This window comes from Aquarana catesbeiana, linkage group LG04 (assembly GCF_042186555.1).
Source record: "Aquarana catesbeiana isolate 2022-GZ linkage group LG04, ASM4218655v1, whole genome shotgun sequence".
Lineage (NCBI taxonomy): Eukaryota > Metazoa > Chordata > Amphibia > Anura > Ranidae > Aquarana > Aquarana catesbeiana.
Window position 1 is genome coordinate 215,644,905 of NC_133327.1, and position 17,664 is coordinate 215,662,568.

Sequence of the window (17,664 nt, forward strand, 5' to 3'; positions counted from 1 at the left end):
TGGGTTCACTGAAGCCTCCTCAAGTTGTGCGTACTTTTCCCTATCTATTCATTGCTGGGAAAGCTTATATATTCTGAGTGGGATCACCCAGATAAACATTTTTTCCCTCCTAAAAAGTTTTCAACACTTTATCCAATGGAGGAAAATTTACAAAGATGTGGGGTATACCAGCAATTGACGCTGCTATATCCTCTGTAAATAAAAGTTTGACATGTCCTGTTGACAATGCTCAAATGCTTAGGGATCCAACAGAAATCCAATTTCTGTTAAAAAAACATTTTTTCCTTGGCAGGTTCAGTAGCTCAACCTGCAGTGGCGGCAATTGGAGTATGTCAGTCCTTGAGAGACCACTTGAAACAGGTGCTCAAGGTTTTCCCTGAACAGCAGGAGCTAGCCGAGCTGCCAGCGGCTTTGTGTTTTGCAATTGACACAATTAGAGATTCTATCCTTCAGACCTCTCCCCTTACGCTTGGGTTGGTGCATATGCGTAGAATCTTATGGTTGAAAAATTGGTCAGCCGAAGCGCCATGCAAAAAGCTGCTGTCTGGTTTTCCCTTCCGCGGTGTAAGGCTGTTTGGGAATGATTTGGACAATTACATCCAAAAGATTTCAAGTGGGAAAAGTACCCTTTTGCCAGTTAAGAAAAGGAGTAAACGTCCCTCATTTAAACTGGCTCTTTCTCCAGTGCTGGGGGCATCAGCCTCCAGGCAGTCGCGACGGCCTCCACCGTCAGGTTCAAGAGGTAAAACTCAGAGTCAACCCCAGGGACAAAAGAATTCCTGGGGGAGGAAACCTACAAGACAGAACGCTAAAGCCTCTTTATGAAGGGGCGCCCCCGCTCGTTCGAGTGGGGAGAAGACTGCTACAATTCCCATCTCCTCGTTTCCTCAGATCAAATGTTCCCAAAGACCCAGAGAAAAAGAAGTCTTTCCTTCAAGCGTTGGACCGACTTTTGTCACAAAAAGTAATCATGGTGGTTCCCATGGAAGAGCAGGGGTTGGGGTTTTATTCAAACCTTTTCATGGTTCCAAAACCAAATGGAGATGTCAGACCCATTCTAGATCTCAAAGTTCCTAGTAATTCAATCTTTTTCGCATGGAATCAATCCGATCAGTAGTCTCCATCCTACAAGGAGAACTTCTGGCATCAACAGACATCAAGAATGCATACCTGCATGTACCTTTTTTTTTTCTCATCAGAAATATCTGCGTTTCGAAGTGGAAAAACTTCATTTTCAGTTTGTAGCTCTACCTTTCGGTCTTGCTACTGTACCTCGGGTGTTTACAAAGGTCCTGGTCCCTCCTCTAGCCAGATTAAGGGCCCAGGGTATAACGATTATAGCTTACCTAGACAACCTGCTCTTAATAGACCAGTCAGTAGCCCGCTTAGACCAAAGCTTGGTCACCTAGGAATACCTAAGTTTGGGCCTCAACCTAGAGAAGTCTTCTTTAAAACCAGTAAGAAGACTAGAGTACTTGGGTCAGGTTATAGATACAACCTAGAAGAGGGTGTTTTTACCCCAGGCAAAAATCAGTGCCATAAAGGAGCTGGTTCAGGTAGTCAGGGCGAAGAAGGGTCCTTCTATTCGCCCTTGTATGAGGTTGTTGGGAAAGATGGTGGTGTCATTCGAAGTGGTTCCCTATGCTCAGTTTCATTCGAGACTGCTGCAAAACAGTATCCTGTCTGCCTGGAACAAGAAAGTCCAGGCGCTAGATTTTCCAATGCGTTTGTCACGGTGTAAGGCTGTTTGGGGATGATTTGGACGATTATATCCAACAGATTTCAAGTGGGAAAAGTACCCTTTTGCCAGTTAAGGAAAGGAGTAAATGACCCCTTTTTATTCGGGCTCTTTCTCCAGTGCCAGGGGCATCAGCCTCCAGGCAGTCGCACCTAATTAAATAACATGCCCCGACTAATCAGATAACCTGAAGAAGGGGCATGTCCCCCAAACATGTAGTGTCTCCAGTCGGCGATGTGTGACTCTCTTTGCTCCCTTGACATCGGCAGTTCCTAATTGGCTCCAGCAGCAGGGTTTGCCCATACTCTTCATATTCCTTTGGCTGACTTCCGCCAGGCTGTGACATCACTTCCGCGCTTCGAACACAGTGCGAGAGGCCGCTATATACTGGCCCCAACAGTTCCTGTGTCTGCAGTTTGGTTCCCCCTTCATCAGACCCCTGGCCTTACGGTCCTGGATGGGCCCCCCATCAGCGGTGCTCCTGTGTTCTTTGTACAATGGCTTTGTGCTGGGTTTCCCTAAGCCCCTGTGTCATCCATGCGGCTACAGTGTACATCCCGTGACCACGTCCTGTTGTGACGAAACGTCGTAGGGAGGAGGAGCTACGTCCCGACGACACCGCGATTCACACACCCGGAAGACACGGGTTACCTTGGAGCCGGCCGGCTTTTTCTCATACGTTTTAAACTACAATGTTTCTGTAAGTGCAACCTTTATCTTTTATTCAATAAAACGCTGGATTTTATGCTATGTGGAGCACTTTGTTTTTTGCATGGTGACATTTCCATATTTGCTGAGGCTGGTTGGAGAGAGTCCCTGGATTTGGACGCTGAGTGCCTGCTTTAAAGATCCCTGGCTGGGGTTGCAGCCATCCGCCCCTTGGGTCTCCTGTAATTAAGAGACCATTTCTATCTGGTAAGAGGCAGCAATTTTTCCAAGAGGTGGAGGTCTGTCTACGCACTCTATTTTTCACCACAGCAAGATTTTGTTACAATATTTCACAGAGCACTTGGAGACAAGCCATTTTTCATGCATGTTAACTTAACACGGATGGACTTTAATCAATACTGTTTTTGTTGAGCTATGGACTTTTTTTGGGTTTATTTTCTTTTATTTCTTTACTATTTTCCTATATCAATTATGGTTTAGTTTTCATAATCACAGATTTGTCACAATATTATTCCTATAGATATTTGAGATACTCACCTGTCATTGATTGGGTCATGCAATATTGATTTTTCCACACGGACATAGTTAATAATATCTGTGTCCCATTTATTTAACAGTATTTTTAGCTCTATTTATTTTTACAGTGTGTATGTACATTGCTCAGCACTCCTACAAAACTTATTCACTCAGTGATTATTATTCACCCTCATATTCCTATGAGGTTTTCTAGGCATTTGCCTGTTGTCACCTTTAGCTTTTAGCGTGACTTTTTGATTTTTATAGGCTACAGTGTACTGTCAGTCTTTTAATCCAAATCTCTGCATGACCATCAATTGTCTGCTGTATGCCTTGGTGAACATTTTATTGTTTTTTAACAATAATTAAAAGTTTTTACTTTGCCTCTGAGGGTCCTATTTATGTCTGCTGATCAGCGCTGTTCACCCCTTTGATTATAGCTTATATCAATCACCAAGGGGGCACCAGAAGTCGTGCAGCCCAAGGAGAGGTAAACCAGATCCTAACCTGGGCAGAAAAGCATGTGCTGTGCATATCGGCAATCTTCATTCCAGGGGTAGAGAACTGGCAGGCGGACTACTTAAGTCACCAGCAGTTGTTCCCTGGGGAATGGTCTCTTCACCCTGACATCTTCCTGGCTATATGCCAAAGAAGGGGGATCCCGGACACAGATCTGTTTGCATCCAGGTTCAACAACAAGATCGACAACTTTGTGTCAAGAACAAGAAATCCACTTGCATGCGGGACAGATGCGTTGGTGACCCCCATGGGATCAGTTCTCACTGATTTATGCATTTCCTCCTATTCTGCTGCTACGACTTCTTCGCAGGATCAAGCAGGAAAATAAGTTGGTGCTTCTGATGGCCCCAGAGTGGCCCAGAAGATCTTGGTATGTAGAAATCGTAAAGATGGTGGTAGGGCCCGCATGGACCCTACCACCACGTCCAGACCTGCTATCGCAGGGACCAGTGTTCCATCCTACCTTACAAATGCTAAATTTAACGGTTTAGCTATTGAAACCCACATTCTGAAGAACCACGGGCTTTCAGATTCAGTGATATCTACCTTGATTAATGCAAGAAAATCAGCTTCCAGAGTCATTTATTATAAAGTCTGGAAGGCATATGTTTCCTGGTGTGAATGCAGGGGTTGGCATCCCAGAAAGAATGTCATAGGTAGAATCCTTTTCTGCAAATGGGGTTAGAGATGAAGCTGGCCTTGAGTACTATCAAGGGCCAGGTCCCGGCCTTATTGGTATTGTTTCATTGTCCGCTTGCTTCATATTCCTTGGTCCGAAGCTTTATACAGGGGGTAACGTGGCTTAACCCACCAGTTAGAGCACCCCTGAATCCTTGGGACTTGAATTTAGTTCTGTCGGCATTACAGAAACAGCCTTTTGAGCCAATAAAACATATTCCCTTGGTCCTTTTGACAAGGAAGATAGTTTTTCTGGTAGCCATTTCCTCTGCAAGAAGGGTATCAGAATTGGCGGCTCTTTCTTGTAAAAAGCCATATTTAATCATTCACAAGGATAGTGTAGTATTGCGTCCTCATCCTAGCTTTCTACCGAAGGTGGTTTCAGGTTTTCATCTAAACCAGGATATTGTTCTACCTTCATTTTTTCCGGAACCCTGTTTTACGGAAGAAAAGTCACTACATTCTCTGGATGTAGTGAGAACGTTCAAAATCTATTTGGGGGATACTGCTCAGGTTCGGAAAATGGATGTTTTGTTTGTGTTGCCTGAAGGTCCTAGAAAAGGACAGGCAGCATCAAAATCTACTATTGCTAAGAGGATTCAGCAAGTAATTATTGAAATATTGTATACAAATGTTTATGTGTGCTCTGTCGGCTCAAAGAGAGAAATGGGTGATTAATCTACTCTCTATAGTGGGGAGTCCATGCATGAGAGTTCAAATGCAGCAAGAGGTGTGTAGATGGTCACAGATGGGCTGACTCTGGATGGCTGCCGGCTCATAACAAGCTAGAAGGGGCTCTGTAGATAGTAAAAAACAAAGCGCCATCTAAGTGCAGAGTGATAAAAACATTTTAATATAGGACAGACAATTTTAAACTCACAATATTGTAGAGATTACCCCAACGCTTCCTGGTTCTCAGATTCGGCTCAGGGGTGGCTGGACACATCACTTCTGGATGGTGAGAGAGTGGGGAGGAGCGCGCATTCTGAGCATGCATGCTCCCTCATCAGGCAGTAGTTGTGACCATGTTTGGAGAGGTTTTTATAGTCCATTCAGCCAGGGGATGTTGATATGGTGCCATGGCAATCACTCATAGGAGGGGCTTCTGATTACAGAATGGGCACTGGTGTGTCAGGCTGGATTGGACTGATCAAGCTCATGTGACCAAAGATGAGCTTTTTTTACATGGCAATGGAGATAAAGCAGGGGTAGAAAAGAAGGGGGTGGGGGGTAGTATAGGGTGGCACAGTATAGGGTAGTATAGGGCGGCACATTGGCGTAGTGGGTAGCACTCTCGCCTAGCAGTAAAAGGGGATCGCTGGTTCAAATCCCAACCAAGACACTACCTGCATGGAGTTTGCATGTTCTCCCTGTGCCTATGTGGGTTTCTTCCGGGTACTCTGGTTTTCTCCCACAAGCCAAAGACAGATTAATTTGGCTTCTGCCCAAATTGATGGGAAGCCTATTCTTTATTGAAGGATGTCTAAGAGGGGAAAGACCGTAAGGGTCATGGACCTAAAATGGTTACTGACAAAACAGAACATATGTTAGGCAATGAACAAAACTGGATTTCAAAAAAGAGAGAGAATAAAAAAAATATATAATATATATCTAAATGTGACTTGTCTTTTTGAGAGGGAAGGAAGAATGCTTGCTGAACAAGAATTTAGAGTAAAGGCTCCTCATTCAACCCTCCCGGTGTAAGGACATCTAGTCTGTAAATCCAGTAGGATTCCCGTGCACACGGGCGTTTGTAGCGTTCTGCTGCTGGAAAAGTATTGGGTATGGCTTTGATTACCCAAAATTTAAGATCATGAGAGGAATGTTTATGATGAATTAGGAAATGTTTGTCTGACCCTGCGTCCACTAGACGTCTGTGTTCCCCAAATCGTTTTCATAGTGTACGGATCATTCGGCCTACATATAATAGGCCGCATGGACAGGACAGGAAATATATCACAAACTCGGATGAGCATGTGTAAAAATCAGATAGGGAATATGTTTTTCCTTTTGAGTGGAATTCTTTTTGTCTGTGGGTTACATGTGAGCAAGTCAGGCATAGGGGCTTACGGCATTGGTACATGCCTTGGATATTGAAAAACTTAAATGGAGCACTAGTGGGTGGATTTTATTTTATTTTGCTGGGGGCAATTCTGGTTTTTAGGTTCCTGGCACGTCTATATGAGATAAGGGGTCATGCTGTGATAGTAGATTTGAGGTGTGGGTCTTGTAAAATGGACCAATGTTTTTGGAAGATTCGTTCCATATTTTTTGAATTTGGTGTGGAAGTTGGTTGTAAATCTCAATGGTTGTGTGGGAGGGTTCTAGTCAGTATCAATAGCCTAATACAACAGCTGCATTTTAATGGAAAAAAAAAATTTAATTTGAATACGTTTTCAAATTTGAATATCAATTCAATAATTTTTTTCGAATACAGTCAGGTTTTTTTGAATTTGGTTGAATTTTTCAAATTCAAATACAAAACTAATGAAAAGAATTCTGAAAACGAATGAAACAAATGTAACAAATTTAACTAAACAAATTTGTTTAACTATGTAATCAAAATGAAACAAAGCTAATTTTTTAGTCCTGCACATGTCTACTTTAAGAGAAATATAGCGGCTGCCATTGCTGACCTCTTTCTAATATTTCTATATGCTTGGCAGGTTTGATATCCCTTTGGCTTCAAGACTCTCTGATTCTCTGAACCAGAACAAGCATGTTGAATAGGAAAGACAGAATAAAGTTCTTATCTGAATGTTTTTTTTTCTGGGCTAGTGACTTGTAACATTGAAGTTGGCATGACAGCCAGGCAACAAGGTATTTGCAGAAAGATAAGGAATAAGAGAAGATTTGCAATAAAGGGTCATTCTATAGTTCAATATTTCCGTTTTTGGTAGACACTGGAGAGTTAAACCATCAACTAGACAAAGTATAGGTAAATGTCCAACAGAGATACATACAGGAAAATTGTTTTCTCCCATTAGAGTAGGAGAAAATAAGAACTCCTAGGAGCTTTATATTGCTGTTTATGTCCCTGTTTTCCTCACGGAATGTCCAGGAAAACTATCTTTACTTTAAAGGTAGCAGTAAAAACCCAACAAAAGTTGTTTTTTTTTTTTTTTTTTTATAAATTCTTTATTTAATGGTATTTTAACAAAAATGCAGACTTACACAACACAGTACACTAAATCATGTAAAGAAAACTCTGAAAAGAGAAAAAAAAAAAATGAAACAATAAATGCACATTCCTTACAGAAGAAAACAAAACTGGAAACAAAAAGCAGGTGATACATAACCATATGAAAAACAGACAAGGCAGGTCATAGACAGTGCAAATTTTTTGCAGGAAAGAAATTTGCACAATTCTCCCATCAACAAAGACAGCGCTGGCAGGGAAATCTTCCTGCCTAGACATTGTGTCCTCCAGGTGGGGGGGGGGGGGGGGAGTAGGGAAAGCCACCCGCACCAGAAGAGTGATTATTGCTAGCGGCAATAGCAGCCACTAGTGATAATCGCAAGTGAATGCGGTAGGCTGGTTGATCAATCAATCAAATTGGTATAGTCAGCCTGGCCACACATGGTTCGCATCTCAGCTGGTTCCTGCTGAACTGGCTGACATTTGAACCATCTTTGACCAGCCTTATACTCAGAGTGCACAAGTCTAATGTGGGTTGGGTGTAGATAAAGGGATTATGTCCCTGCAGTCACAAACAAAACCATAGAAAATTGGGTATCAACAACTCTTTTCAGGACAAGTGACTGTAGATATGGCAAATTTTAGTGTGTGAGAAGGTAGGGGGAACGGAGGTAGAGAGAATGGGGGTGGGGGGGAAGTATGTAGTGAGGGGAAGGGTGAATGGAAAAGAGCGTACAAAAAAAAGGAACTTGATACCAAGTGCACGTTGCCTGGGACCTCTTTAGCAGCCTGGAGAGCAATGCCAGCAGAAGCTGGAAGAGGAAAAGATTGGTGTGTTAAATATCACATACATTGTGCTTTTGCAATGGGCATATTAGCACCTAATCATAAAAATTAACAACTATTAGGCAGCACAGTGCACCTGCGCCTTTCCTGAGGGTTAGCTGCACTGAGCCATAGACTTCTATTATATCTTGCGGTTTTGGTGCACCACACCTGCAAGGCATAAAAGCATGGATAAACCGCAGCGGATCTGTGTGAAAGTAGTCTTATAGGGGGCTCAGGACAGTAAGGGCTCATTTAAATTTGTTGTTGGAGGGGGGGGGCAGTAAAACCCCATAGTTCATTCTGGCCCGTGACTGGTTACCAAACCACTTAAGTGGCCCTCGCTCTTCAAAAAAAGGTTGAGCACCCCTGGTCTAAAACTTATTGTATGAGTACAAATTGCCACAAAATATACTGTACTGTCTCTGAAAGCCAAATACACACAGTAAACATTCATGACAATGTGACTAGTAGTGAAGGCTGTGAGCAGCACTGCATTGTGTTCAGCAATATATGCACCCATAAATTAGTGATCATGTTCTTCAAATCCTTTAAATGAATGGGGTTTATGACACAAACTTTCTTTAACTGACTGTGGAAAAGAGCAGGAAGGTGCAGGGAAGTATGGAAGAACTCCAAAGCAGCACGACTGAGCCTGACATGGGCAAGCCTGAGAAATTGTACTACAATCTAAAAATGATGTAAACCATTTAGCATCAACTGCCAAAGTTTGACAGAAGCTGTGGTAGTCAGGAAAAGGAGCGATTCCTCCTTGCCGTTCTCCTGACTACTGCGAATTCTGTCAACTTTTGACAGTTCATGGAAGTTGGGCAATTTTATTTTCTACAAAATAAAAGAAATTGAACCAGGACAGTTATTGGTCTATACTTCTTTCAAACACACAAAACGTCAGGCTTTGTTTTTGTAGTAGTTTAGGTAATAAACACATACAATAGATCACCAGTTTGCTAATATATTAGAAAAAGCATCTTTGCTTCAAATTAGGAAAAAAAATATTATATATATATAATTTTATATATATATATATATATATATATATATATATATACACACACACACATACATTTTATTGTTATGGTTGATAATCCATCAAAAATCTTGGAAAATAAACACATCCAGTTACAGAACACATATATTCTGCCCAAAAAAAAAATAAACGTTTAGTATCTACAATTCATATATACCATGCCTAAAACAACAAACTGACACTTAAGAAGAAAAAAAAAAAGCTTTGTTCGAAAAAAGCAGCATGTTCTGCAGTGGTCATACACCATTATGTAGTATCTAAAATGGACAGCATATGTCATTTTTTTCTTTTATTGTTGTCTTGAGGTCTATTGAAGTGACAGTACATTAAGCTTGTCCTGCAGGGTCTCTTCATCATCTGATTCACTTTCTCCTGCACATCTTTCCAGGGTATGCACTGGTGATCTGACAAGAAGCAGTCAAAATAGATCAAATAAAGCACCATCTCAAATAATAGAAGCCATGCCGTTCTCTTAAATGTGACTGTGGTTAAAAAGTGACCAACCTATCAAACATTTGATGGCTATACATAAAGCTGTACATAAAATTGTAGCCTTATATCTGTGGATATGTTCACTGGGAATTTGATCTCCCATGTGCCAATGTCAAAAACTGACTTGACCTTCCATTACATAAAAAATACTGTTATTTTGTTATCAAAGAACCAGAAGTTAGTCATTTTAGTTTCTGAATTTTCTCTATTGTAAGCATGCAGACAGTAATTAGGTAATCGATTTGCAAGCCCTCAAGCACTAGTCATGTTATCAGCATACTTCTTGCTGGCTGTGGAGGACATTTGTTTTCCTACTTTAACCAAGCTCTTTTCATAAACCAAACACACAAGGATTGATTTGTGAAAACTAAAGCAAAATTGGAACTCTTGCCCATAGCAAACAATCAGATTTTTTTCATTTTCTTGGACAATGAAATATACTAACTTATTTATTTCTCTGGGCAATGGCTAAGCTTTTGATCATATTTTCATAAAATAGCCTCACAGACTGCAGGAAGGAGCCTAAGAACTGGTGTATATACAATTATTTTGGCTATGGTTATTACAGAGTAAGAATTGTATCTGGAGTGTTGGTGTAGGATACAGAAACAAACTAAAAATGGCCCAGACATGAATAAAGTGCACAGCAGATAATACAAGGGCCACAATATTGAAGTTATACTCCTCAGGGCACCTAAAGTCATCTTCATCCAGTTAAGTGTCAGCATCTTGGTGCTGCTACTTTTCAGCATAGGCGCTGTGAGGTTCTGGTACCACTGTTTCCAGCACAAGATAGGCAAAATATGCTGCAGAAAGGGGTTAGTTCAGTGTTAGGAGTTGGTTTAGGGATACGTTTAGGTTAGTATTAAGATTAAGGATTTTTGGGTTGAGAGCAATAGTTAAAGTAATATATAAGTAGAACTACAGCCAAAACTTTATTATTTCCATTTTGGATAGAATAAGGGAGGGTTATAAGCCCTGTAAGGTTTATTTTTACCATCTTTGTCTCATTTACCTTCACTTCCTGTCCCATAGCCAAACAGAAATTGAGAGGAAATCCCTGCAAATTAAGGAAATCTCTTGGGGACCCCCAGGTCACCAGACCTAGTGTCCCCATTTAAACATTTCCCATCTATTACTTTTCTGGGAACAACCCAAGACTTGGGATTTTCCTTTACATTCACCTTCAATGATAATGGTAAACTGTAAATAGAGTGGGTTAACCACTTAAGCTCCAGAAGGTTTTATTCAGCACTGCACTACTTTTACTGACAATTGCACGGTCATAAAAGGCTGTACCCAATTTATATAATTTGTTTCACACAAACAGAGCCTTCTTTTGATGGTATTTGATTACCTCTGGGTGATATAAACTAAAAAAACAGACAATTATAAAAAAAAAAAAAAACATATCCCATAAAAGAAAAAAAAAAATCTAATCTCTTAATACATTTTGGCCAAAATGTATTCTGCTACATGTCTTTGGTTAAAAAAAAATCCCAATAAGTGTATATTAATTGGTTTGTATGAAAGTTTTAGTGTCTACAAACAATGTGATATATACTGGAACTTTTATTTATTTATTTTATAGTAATGGCGGTGATCAGCTACTTATAACGGGACTGCAAAAGTGCAGCAGCCAATCTGACACTAACTGATGCTGGGGGGAAATAACAGCTAATAGAAGGGAAAAAGCCACGAGATCCCCTGTCATTGAACACAGCTGTGTTGTTTACACTCACAGAGCTGTGTTCAGGGAAGATTGGAGCCAATGATCGTGTGCTGGGGGTCAATCATTGGCCGTCACCTGGTTATTGGCATGTGCTGTGATGGATCACAGCCAGGCTGGGGGGTGCATGCACGCCCCCTACCTGGAAGAGTGGAATCACGTCTATATACGTAATTCTGTGCAGCCGGCCCACACTGTATCCCCTCTATCCAAAACTAAAAAAAAAGTTGTCTTTAGTTATCCTTTAACCCCTCAGCATTTTATCTCAACACATTAAGTACAATACAATAAACATTCCCCAGTTAACCATTTGTTAAAATTCCTACTCCAGCACATGCAGTTTACAAATTTCAACTCTGCTGGCTCCTGCTCTCTCACTGCTGCTTTCTTTGAACTACCAGTCTTCACAGGAAAGATTTAACAGCGGACAGTGAAGCCTTGAGTCACTGTTTGCTTGGCTGGGGGGGGGGGAGGAGTTAATTGAAGAGCAAGGGAGTTCCTTGCCATTCTAGGCTATAGGGCTTTGTGTTTCTGTTGATGCACACAGTGTAGGAAGACACAGCTCTAGTCCCTGCATTCAACAGTGGCTGTATAGGATGGATTTATCAATGGATAGATGAATTAAAAGAAAGGAGCAATCCTGAAACAGAATACTTGGGGCAGTGACTATAGTACCAGCTTAAACAGGAACATAGGCAAGAATAAAAAGATAAGGAAGCTCCACACTCAGTAATTGATCAAATCAACTGCAAAAACTGCTTATATAACGGAGGGTTTATTATCACTTTAAGGGCTTACCTTAGGTATTATTAAGTGTGAGTGTGGATTAAATGTTAGGGTCAGGTTTCAATGGTAAGAGTTAGGATAAGTGTTGAAAAGAAGGTTAAAGTTAAGGGTTTATGTGATTGTTATTCTTAAGGTCTGACAAGTGGGAAAAAAAATACTCAAGCTCATTATGAACTGATACTAGCTCACAAAGAACTTCACCACCAAAAAATTTAAAAAGACCTGGCAAGCCTGGTTGATACATCCCAGAGCCTCAACATTTCTGAAGGATTTTATCAAGCATTGAACATACTCTTCCTGCATGTTAAAATTTAAAATAACTTCCATAATTCTATCTTCTGGTTCCTATCCCCCCTTGTAGGATATAGGATAAAGAACAATTCCTTTTGACAGTATGGTTCCATTGGGGTCAATAGGATTCTATTTTTCCTGTCTTGAGAACTTATGTTAATAACATACTCACTTATTGATCTGATTGTTATTCTTAATGTCTGATTATTCTGTTCTTTTGTGTTTCTCTCCTTGCATCTAATTGTTAATGTATCAAAGCATTTGTTATATTCTTGATACTTTAATGAAAAAATGAAAGTGGAAAAAAGTTAAGGATTTTACTTTAGGAGAGAATTACAATGCATATCCACCTCCTCCAGCATAAAAAAATAAGAAGGCCCAACAAGAATGCATCCTCTGCATCCTTCTCCACAGCAAATTACCAGTCCCCTTCTGAGTTGAATGCTATGAGCAACAGCTTTGCCTTTGATTCAGTGCTTTGGCGTTTATCCATACAAGCAGCCAAGCCATTGGGCATTTCAAAGAAAAAACTGATTAGAGGAGACTGTATCAATTAACTATTTACAACCTTCTGTTTTAGGCTTGCCAGAAAACTGGAAAATGCAAACCTTTAAATGTTCCTAATGCTTTCCTTCTAGCCGAGGGACGACAAACGGAATGTATTTTGCTTTTTTAAATGTAGGAATAATAGCTATAGCTGGAAATAAATTTAATGATACTTATCCTATACACTGACCTCTTCATAGGAGTGCCATCTTCTGAAGTTTTAAATCTTCTGTGTCTAGAAAGCTGAAATTGTTCATCACTAGACCCCAGCAGGAGAACTTTCATGTCATCTAAAACAGAAACACAGAAGAGAAATAAGTAGTCCTTTGAATCTGCCTTTTAAAAAAACATTTTTGTTTTGACATACTGTATTCCAAGCTTGTTTAAATTCACTTACTATTGATTGACTCTCTATCTCTGCTGGAAGTCTGTTACCAAATCTTAACTGCTGTCTGTGTCCCTACTGAAGAGTTTCTGCCTGTCGGCGAGGCAGAAATGATGGGAAATCCTACCTTTTAGGTTGAATATATCTTTATTCACAAATTTATCAGAATCAAAGAGAAAGAACAAACAAAAAACAAGGCAATAAGGGGTACATAAGATAAAAAAAGGGGAAGGGGAAAAAATGTTGAACATATATCAAAGTTACATAAAATGACAACACGAGTGCCATAATTGACAATAAAACTATTCAATATGATGACTGGAGGGATAGATCAGGTGGAGAAAAAAATAACAGAGTATAGAGGAAAAAAAAAAAAAAAAAGGTAGAAGGGAAAAAAGAAGAGGGATAGAATGGAAAATACAGCATTCCTAATTACATTTCTACAGATTATATATAGGTCATATTGTCTCCATGATGATAATCCAAACTGAGGTACCTCCACTGGGTGCTAGACCGAAATGGGGTTAAAAAATCCTGTACAGCATCATAGTGGGGCATATCCAGGTCATGTAAGAAGTCTCTTCCAGAGTTTATCAGAGGTAGAATAATGCAGCCACACTTTTTTTATTTTGAAAAGCCAGTGGAGTGCAAAACACACCCAAAAACTTCCACCCGGTGCCAAAAAAAGTGCACACACATAAAGAGTGAAACACAAAAACGTACAATGGGTGTTTACACTGATCCTCCACTAGGGAAGGACCTTACCCTGATCCCCCGGGGCATTAGGCTCCAGACAGGGACTGAGGTACTTCACTTGGGTCCATCTAGCTGAAACCAGACGGACCCCCGTTCTCTGGAAGGTCTGCCGAAACAGACCCACCCAAGTACTAGGTGGGACTCCCCCGAAGGGAGACCACCATGAGAGAGGGCGAACCAGGCCAGAAGGCCTATTATCCACCCCCTCCCAAGACTTTCAGAGTAGGCCCGAGGACCCACACCCTACTCATCACACAGTGACAAACGTGTATACACATCAAACAAAAAAATACAAAAAAGTGACAAACACGGGGATATATAAAAAGAAAGTGGGGAGAAGGAAGGTGGGAGAGTGAAAAGTGATCATTGTGTAATACAATGGCCGGCCCTCCGGCCAGGAATAAAAATTTCCCCTGGTCCTAGCCAAAAGGCTCGGCCCTAGAGGCAGGTGCGAAAAACATGTGTTGTGGTGAAGTGACCATGGTGCCATAAATCAAGTGCCGAAACACTGTGACTGTACGGCACTCCTGAACTGCCACTTCAGGGGCACATTCACCACTGGCTTTTCGTGCAACCCTGACCCCCAGCCCAGACCACAGCAGCCCCCACCCCAGCCAGGAAGGCATGGCGTTCAGGAAGCTTGGTGAGAGCCCTTTACCATCAGGCCCCACCATCGGTCCTGCCTAATTACATTCGGGAAATACTAACCAATCCCCCCGAAGGAGGAGTAAGTGTTCTCTCCCAAAAAACTGACTGGATCTAGAGCTACCCCAATCTAGGCCAAAAGGCCATGGACCAGACCCTCTGGGTCAGACCTTGTGGTTCTCCATCCCCATCAGAAGGCTTCCCTTTCGACTACGAACCGCTCCAGGTCACCTTTACTCCAGCAGGTTTTGCATAGCAACCACCATCCCTGATACCACTTTGCCGTAGATCAGGGACGGAAGCAAGCGCCACCTCCTGGAAACTGATAAGAGCAGATTCTACACTTGATCTTAGCCAAAAGGCCGAGAAGCTTTTTATTCATCCCCGTGTTTGTCACTTTTTTGTATTTTTTTGTTTGGTGTGTGTATACACGTTTGTCACTGTCTGATGAGTAGGGTGTGGGTCCTCGGGCCTACTCTGAAAGTCTTGGGAGGGGGTGGACAAAGGCCTTCTGGCTTGGTTCGCCCTCTCTCATGGGGTCTCCCTTCGGGGGATGCAGCAACACATACCATAAGTTGTTATGCTTTTCCCACATATCCATTTCTCTAGCCTGCATCTCCTTCATGAGCATGGTGTCATTAGATATATCAACCCACATATGGAGAGGGGGAGTAACATTTATCTTCCAAAATTTAGCGATAAGCTGACGTGCAGCCGAAAGGAAGAATCTTAGGAGATTTGGTTTTTGGGATTTGACGGAGCCCGGGGAGGATAGATAGAAAGGCAATTTTAGGGGAGGAAGTGAGAGTTTTCTCATAGATCTCATTTTAAAGGGGCAGATATGGTCACATTCTGACCATCCATGCAAATATGTTCCTCTCATTCTATGACAGTGCCAGCACGTATCAGGGGTGCTCTAAAAAATTCTGTTGATAGCAACTGGGTCCCTATACCACAGAGAGAGTAATTTGTAATTATTCTCCTGCGCGTAGCTAGGGATTGAAGATTTGTGCGTAAAGGTAAAAGAGGTGTGCCAGTCACCTAATGGAATCTCTGTCCCCTGATCTCTGGACCATAGCCTTCTATAGGTGGGCAATTCACTATGGGTATGGGAAAGGATCTCTCTATTAATCAAAGATAAGGTGTGACAAGGAATCTGAGAGAGACTACACAATCCCTCAAAAGCTGTAAGAGATCTATGAATCTGTCTAGACAGATATAGGGATTTACAATACTTTGCAAAGCCTAGGTTTGTCAGCCAGTCAGTAGGATGGGAGGGACCCCCCATACATGGTCTAAAAGAGCCTGATGCAGAGTGCACAATTGTTCGAGCTGTGGGCCATGAGTCCCTATCATAAGTACTGTACGCCGCGATTCTAATGCTGTCAGGGAGTGCTGGATTATCAAAAAAGAAAGCTAATGTGGGCCACCCATTCTATTCAATACTTGGGTACCAGAATCCCTGCAAATCCAAAAGACATCTTTGCCGTGCATTTTCGTCCCTTCCTATCGACGCTTAGAACAGACCTTACGAAATGGGATCCCCTTGCTCTATCTTGGTTTGGCCGGTGTAATGTACTGAAGATGAACGCAATGCCTCGGCTCCTATATTTGCTACAAACCTTACCTGTCAAATTACCGCAAACTTTCTTTCACGAAGTTCGCTCAAGGTTTATTAAGTTTCTATGACGGGGTAGACACCCACGAATGGGTAGGGCGTTGCTGCTTAGGCCGAAGCTGAAGGGAGGCATTGGATTCCCAGACCCTGCTCTCTATTATACTGCAACACACATGACCCAAGTAATTGACTGGTGCCGTCATAGGGAAGGGAAACTCTGGGTAACGTTAGAACAGGAGATGGCACGGGCCCCGTTGGCTGGTCTACCTTGGGCGGGTAAACATCTTGACCCCCACATAACCATTCACCCGCTGATTGGCCCTTCTCTGGTGGAAATGGATAGATTTTTTCGTCTTTCTTCCTTGCCTAATTTCGCCGTCTCCCATGACCCCAATCATAGGACATCCCAAATTCCCCCCAGGCATGTCAGACCCAGCCTTTACTGGACAAGCCCCGAAAGGGCTCCTGCGTGCGTCTCAATTCCTGGGACCCACGGGTTGGATCCCTACAGGGTCCGTGACATCAGGTCAGGCACCCATCACATTGGATAGTTGGAGAGCGGGGCAACTTTCCCACTTTCTCAGCTCGCTACCCAGATATAGGTTTTTTTCTAGACAACTTCATTCCTTTGAGGAAATATGCCTGGGTGATGGCCCAATTCGGGGTTCCCTTTCTAGATCTTACAAATCTTTGTTGGACATGCATGCTACCATATACCCCCCTTCCTAGCTAAGTGGGAAAGGGACTTACAAATCACATTTACTACTCCGCAGAAGGAACGCATACTCTTCTTCGCTCATAAATCGTCACTTTGCAGCAAATATCAAGAAATCTCCTATAAGTTGACCACATGCTGGTACCGCACGCCGGCCGTATTGGCCAAAATATTTCCCAACCAATCTGATCGCTGCTGGCGATGTGAGCAACAAACTGGCACTATCCTACACATCTTCTGGGAGTGCCCCAAACTACAAACTTTCTGGCAACCGGTCCTCCGCTACATTCACAAATTCACAGATATTTCCTTAAACAATGACCCTGCTGCTGTGCTCCTCAACCTCACTCCCATGTCAGGAAAGTGATATCGTAAATCTCTTCTTAAACACCTACTCAGCACTGCTAGAGCTTGCATCCCAAGTCAATGGAAGCAACAGTCTGCTCTGACTGTGGCCCAATGGTTCGCAAGGGTCAATGATATCGAACGAATGGAGGACCTCACTGCTACGATCCGGGACAAATCCGAGGAACATAAGACCAGGTGGTTTTATTGGACCCAGTTCCGCT

General features: G+C 42.0%; 1 protein-coding gene and 1 pseudogene across 2 annotated transcripts in view; both read right to left on the reverse strand.

The window, feature by feature from the left end:
• Positions 1-7,280: 7,280 nt before the first annotated feature.
• ZBBX (zinc finger B-box domain containing) overlaps positions 7,281-17,664 on the reverse strand; it is a 427,325-nt gene continuing 416,941 nt past the window's right edge. The window contains exons 18-19 of one of the 2 annotated variants that reach the window (XM_073626142.1): positions 13,167-13,266; positions 7,281-9,536 (exon numbers count right to left, since the gene is read on the reverse strand). In XM_073626142.1, the coding sequence (XP_073482243.1) occupies positions 9,440-9,536; positions 13,167-13,266 (197 nt within the window). In that variant the 3' untranslated portion in view covers positions 7,281-9,439. The remainder of the gene's footprint in view (positions 9,537-13,166; positions 13,267-17,664) is intronic. The other variant, XM_073626141.1, reaches the window with a different exon arrangement.
• LOC141141949 (U2 spliceosomal RNA) lies at positions 15,003-15,136 on the reverse strand (annotated as a pseudogene).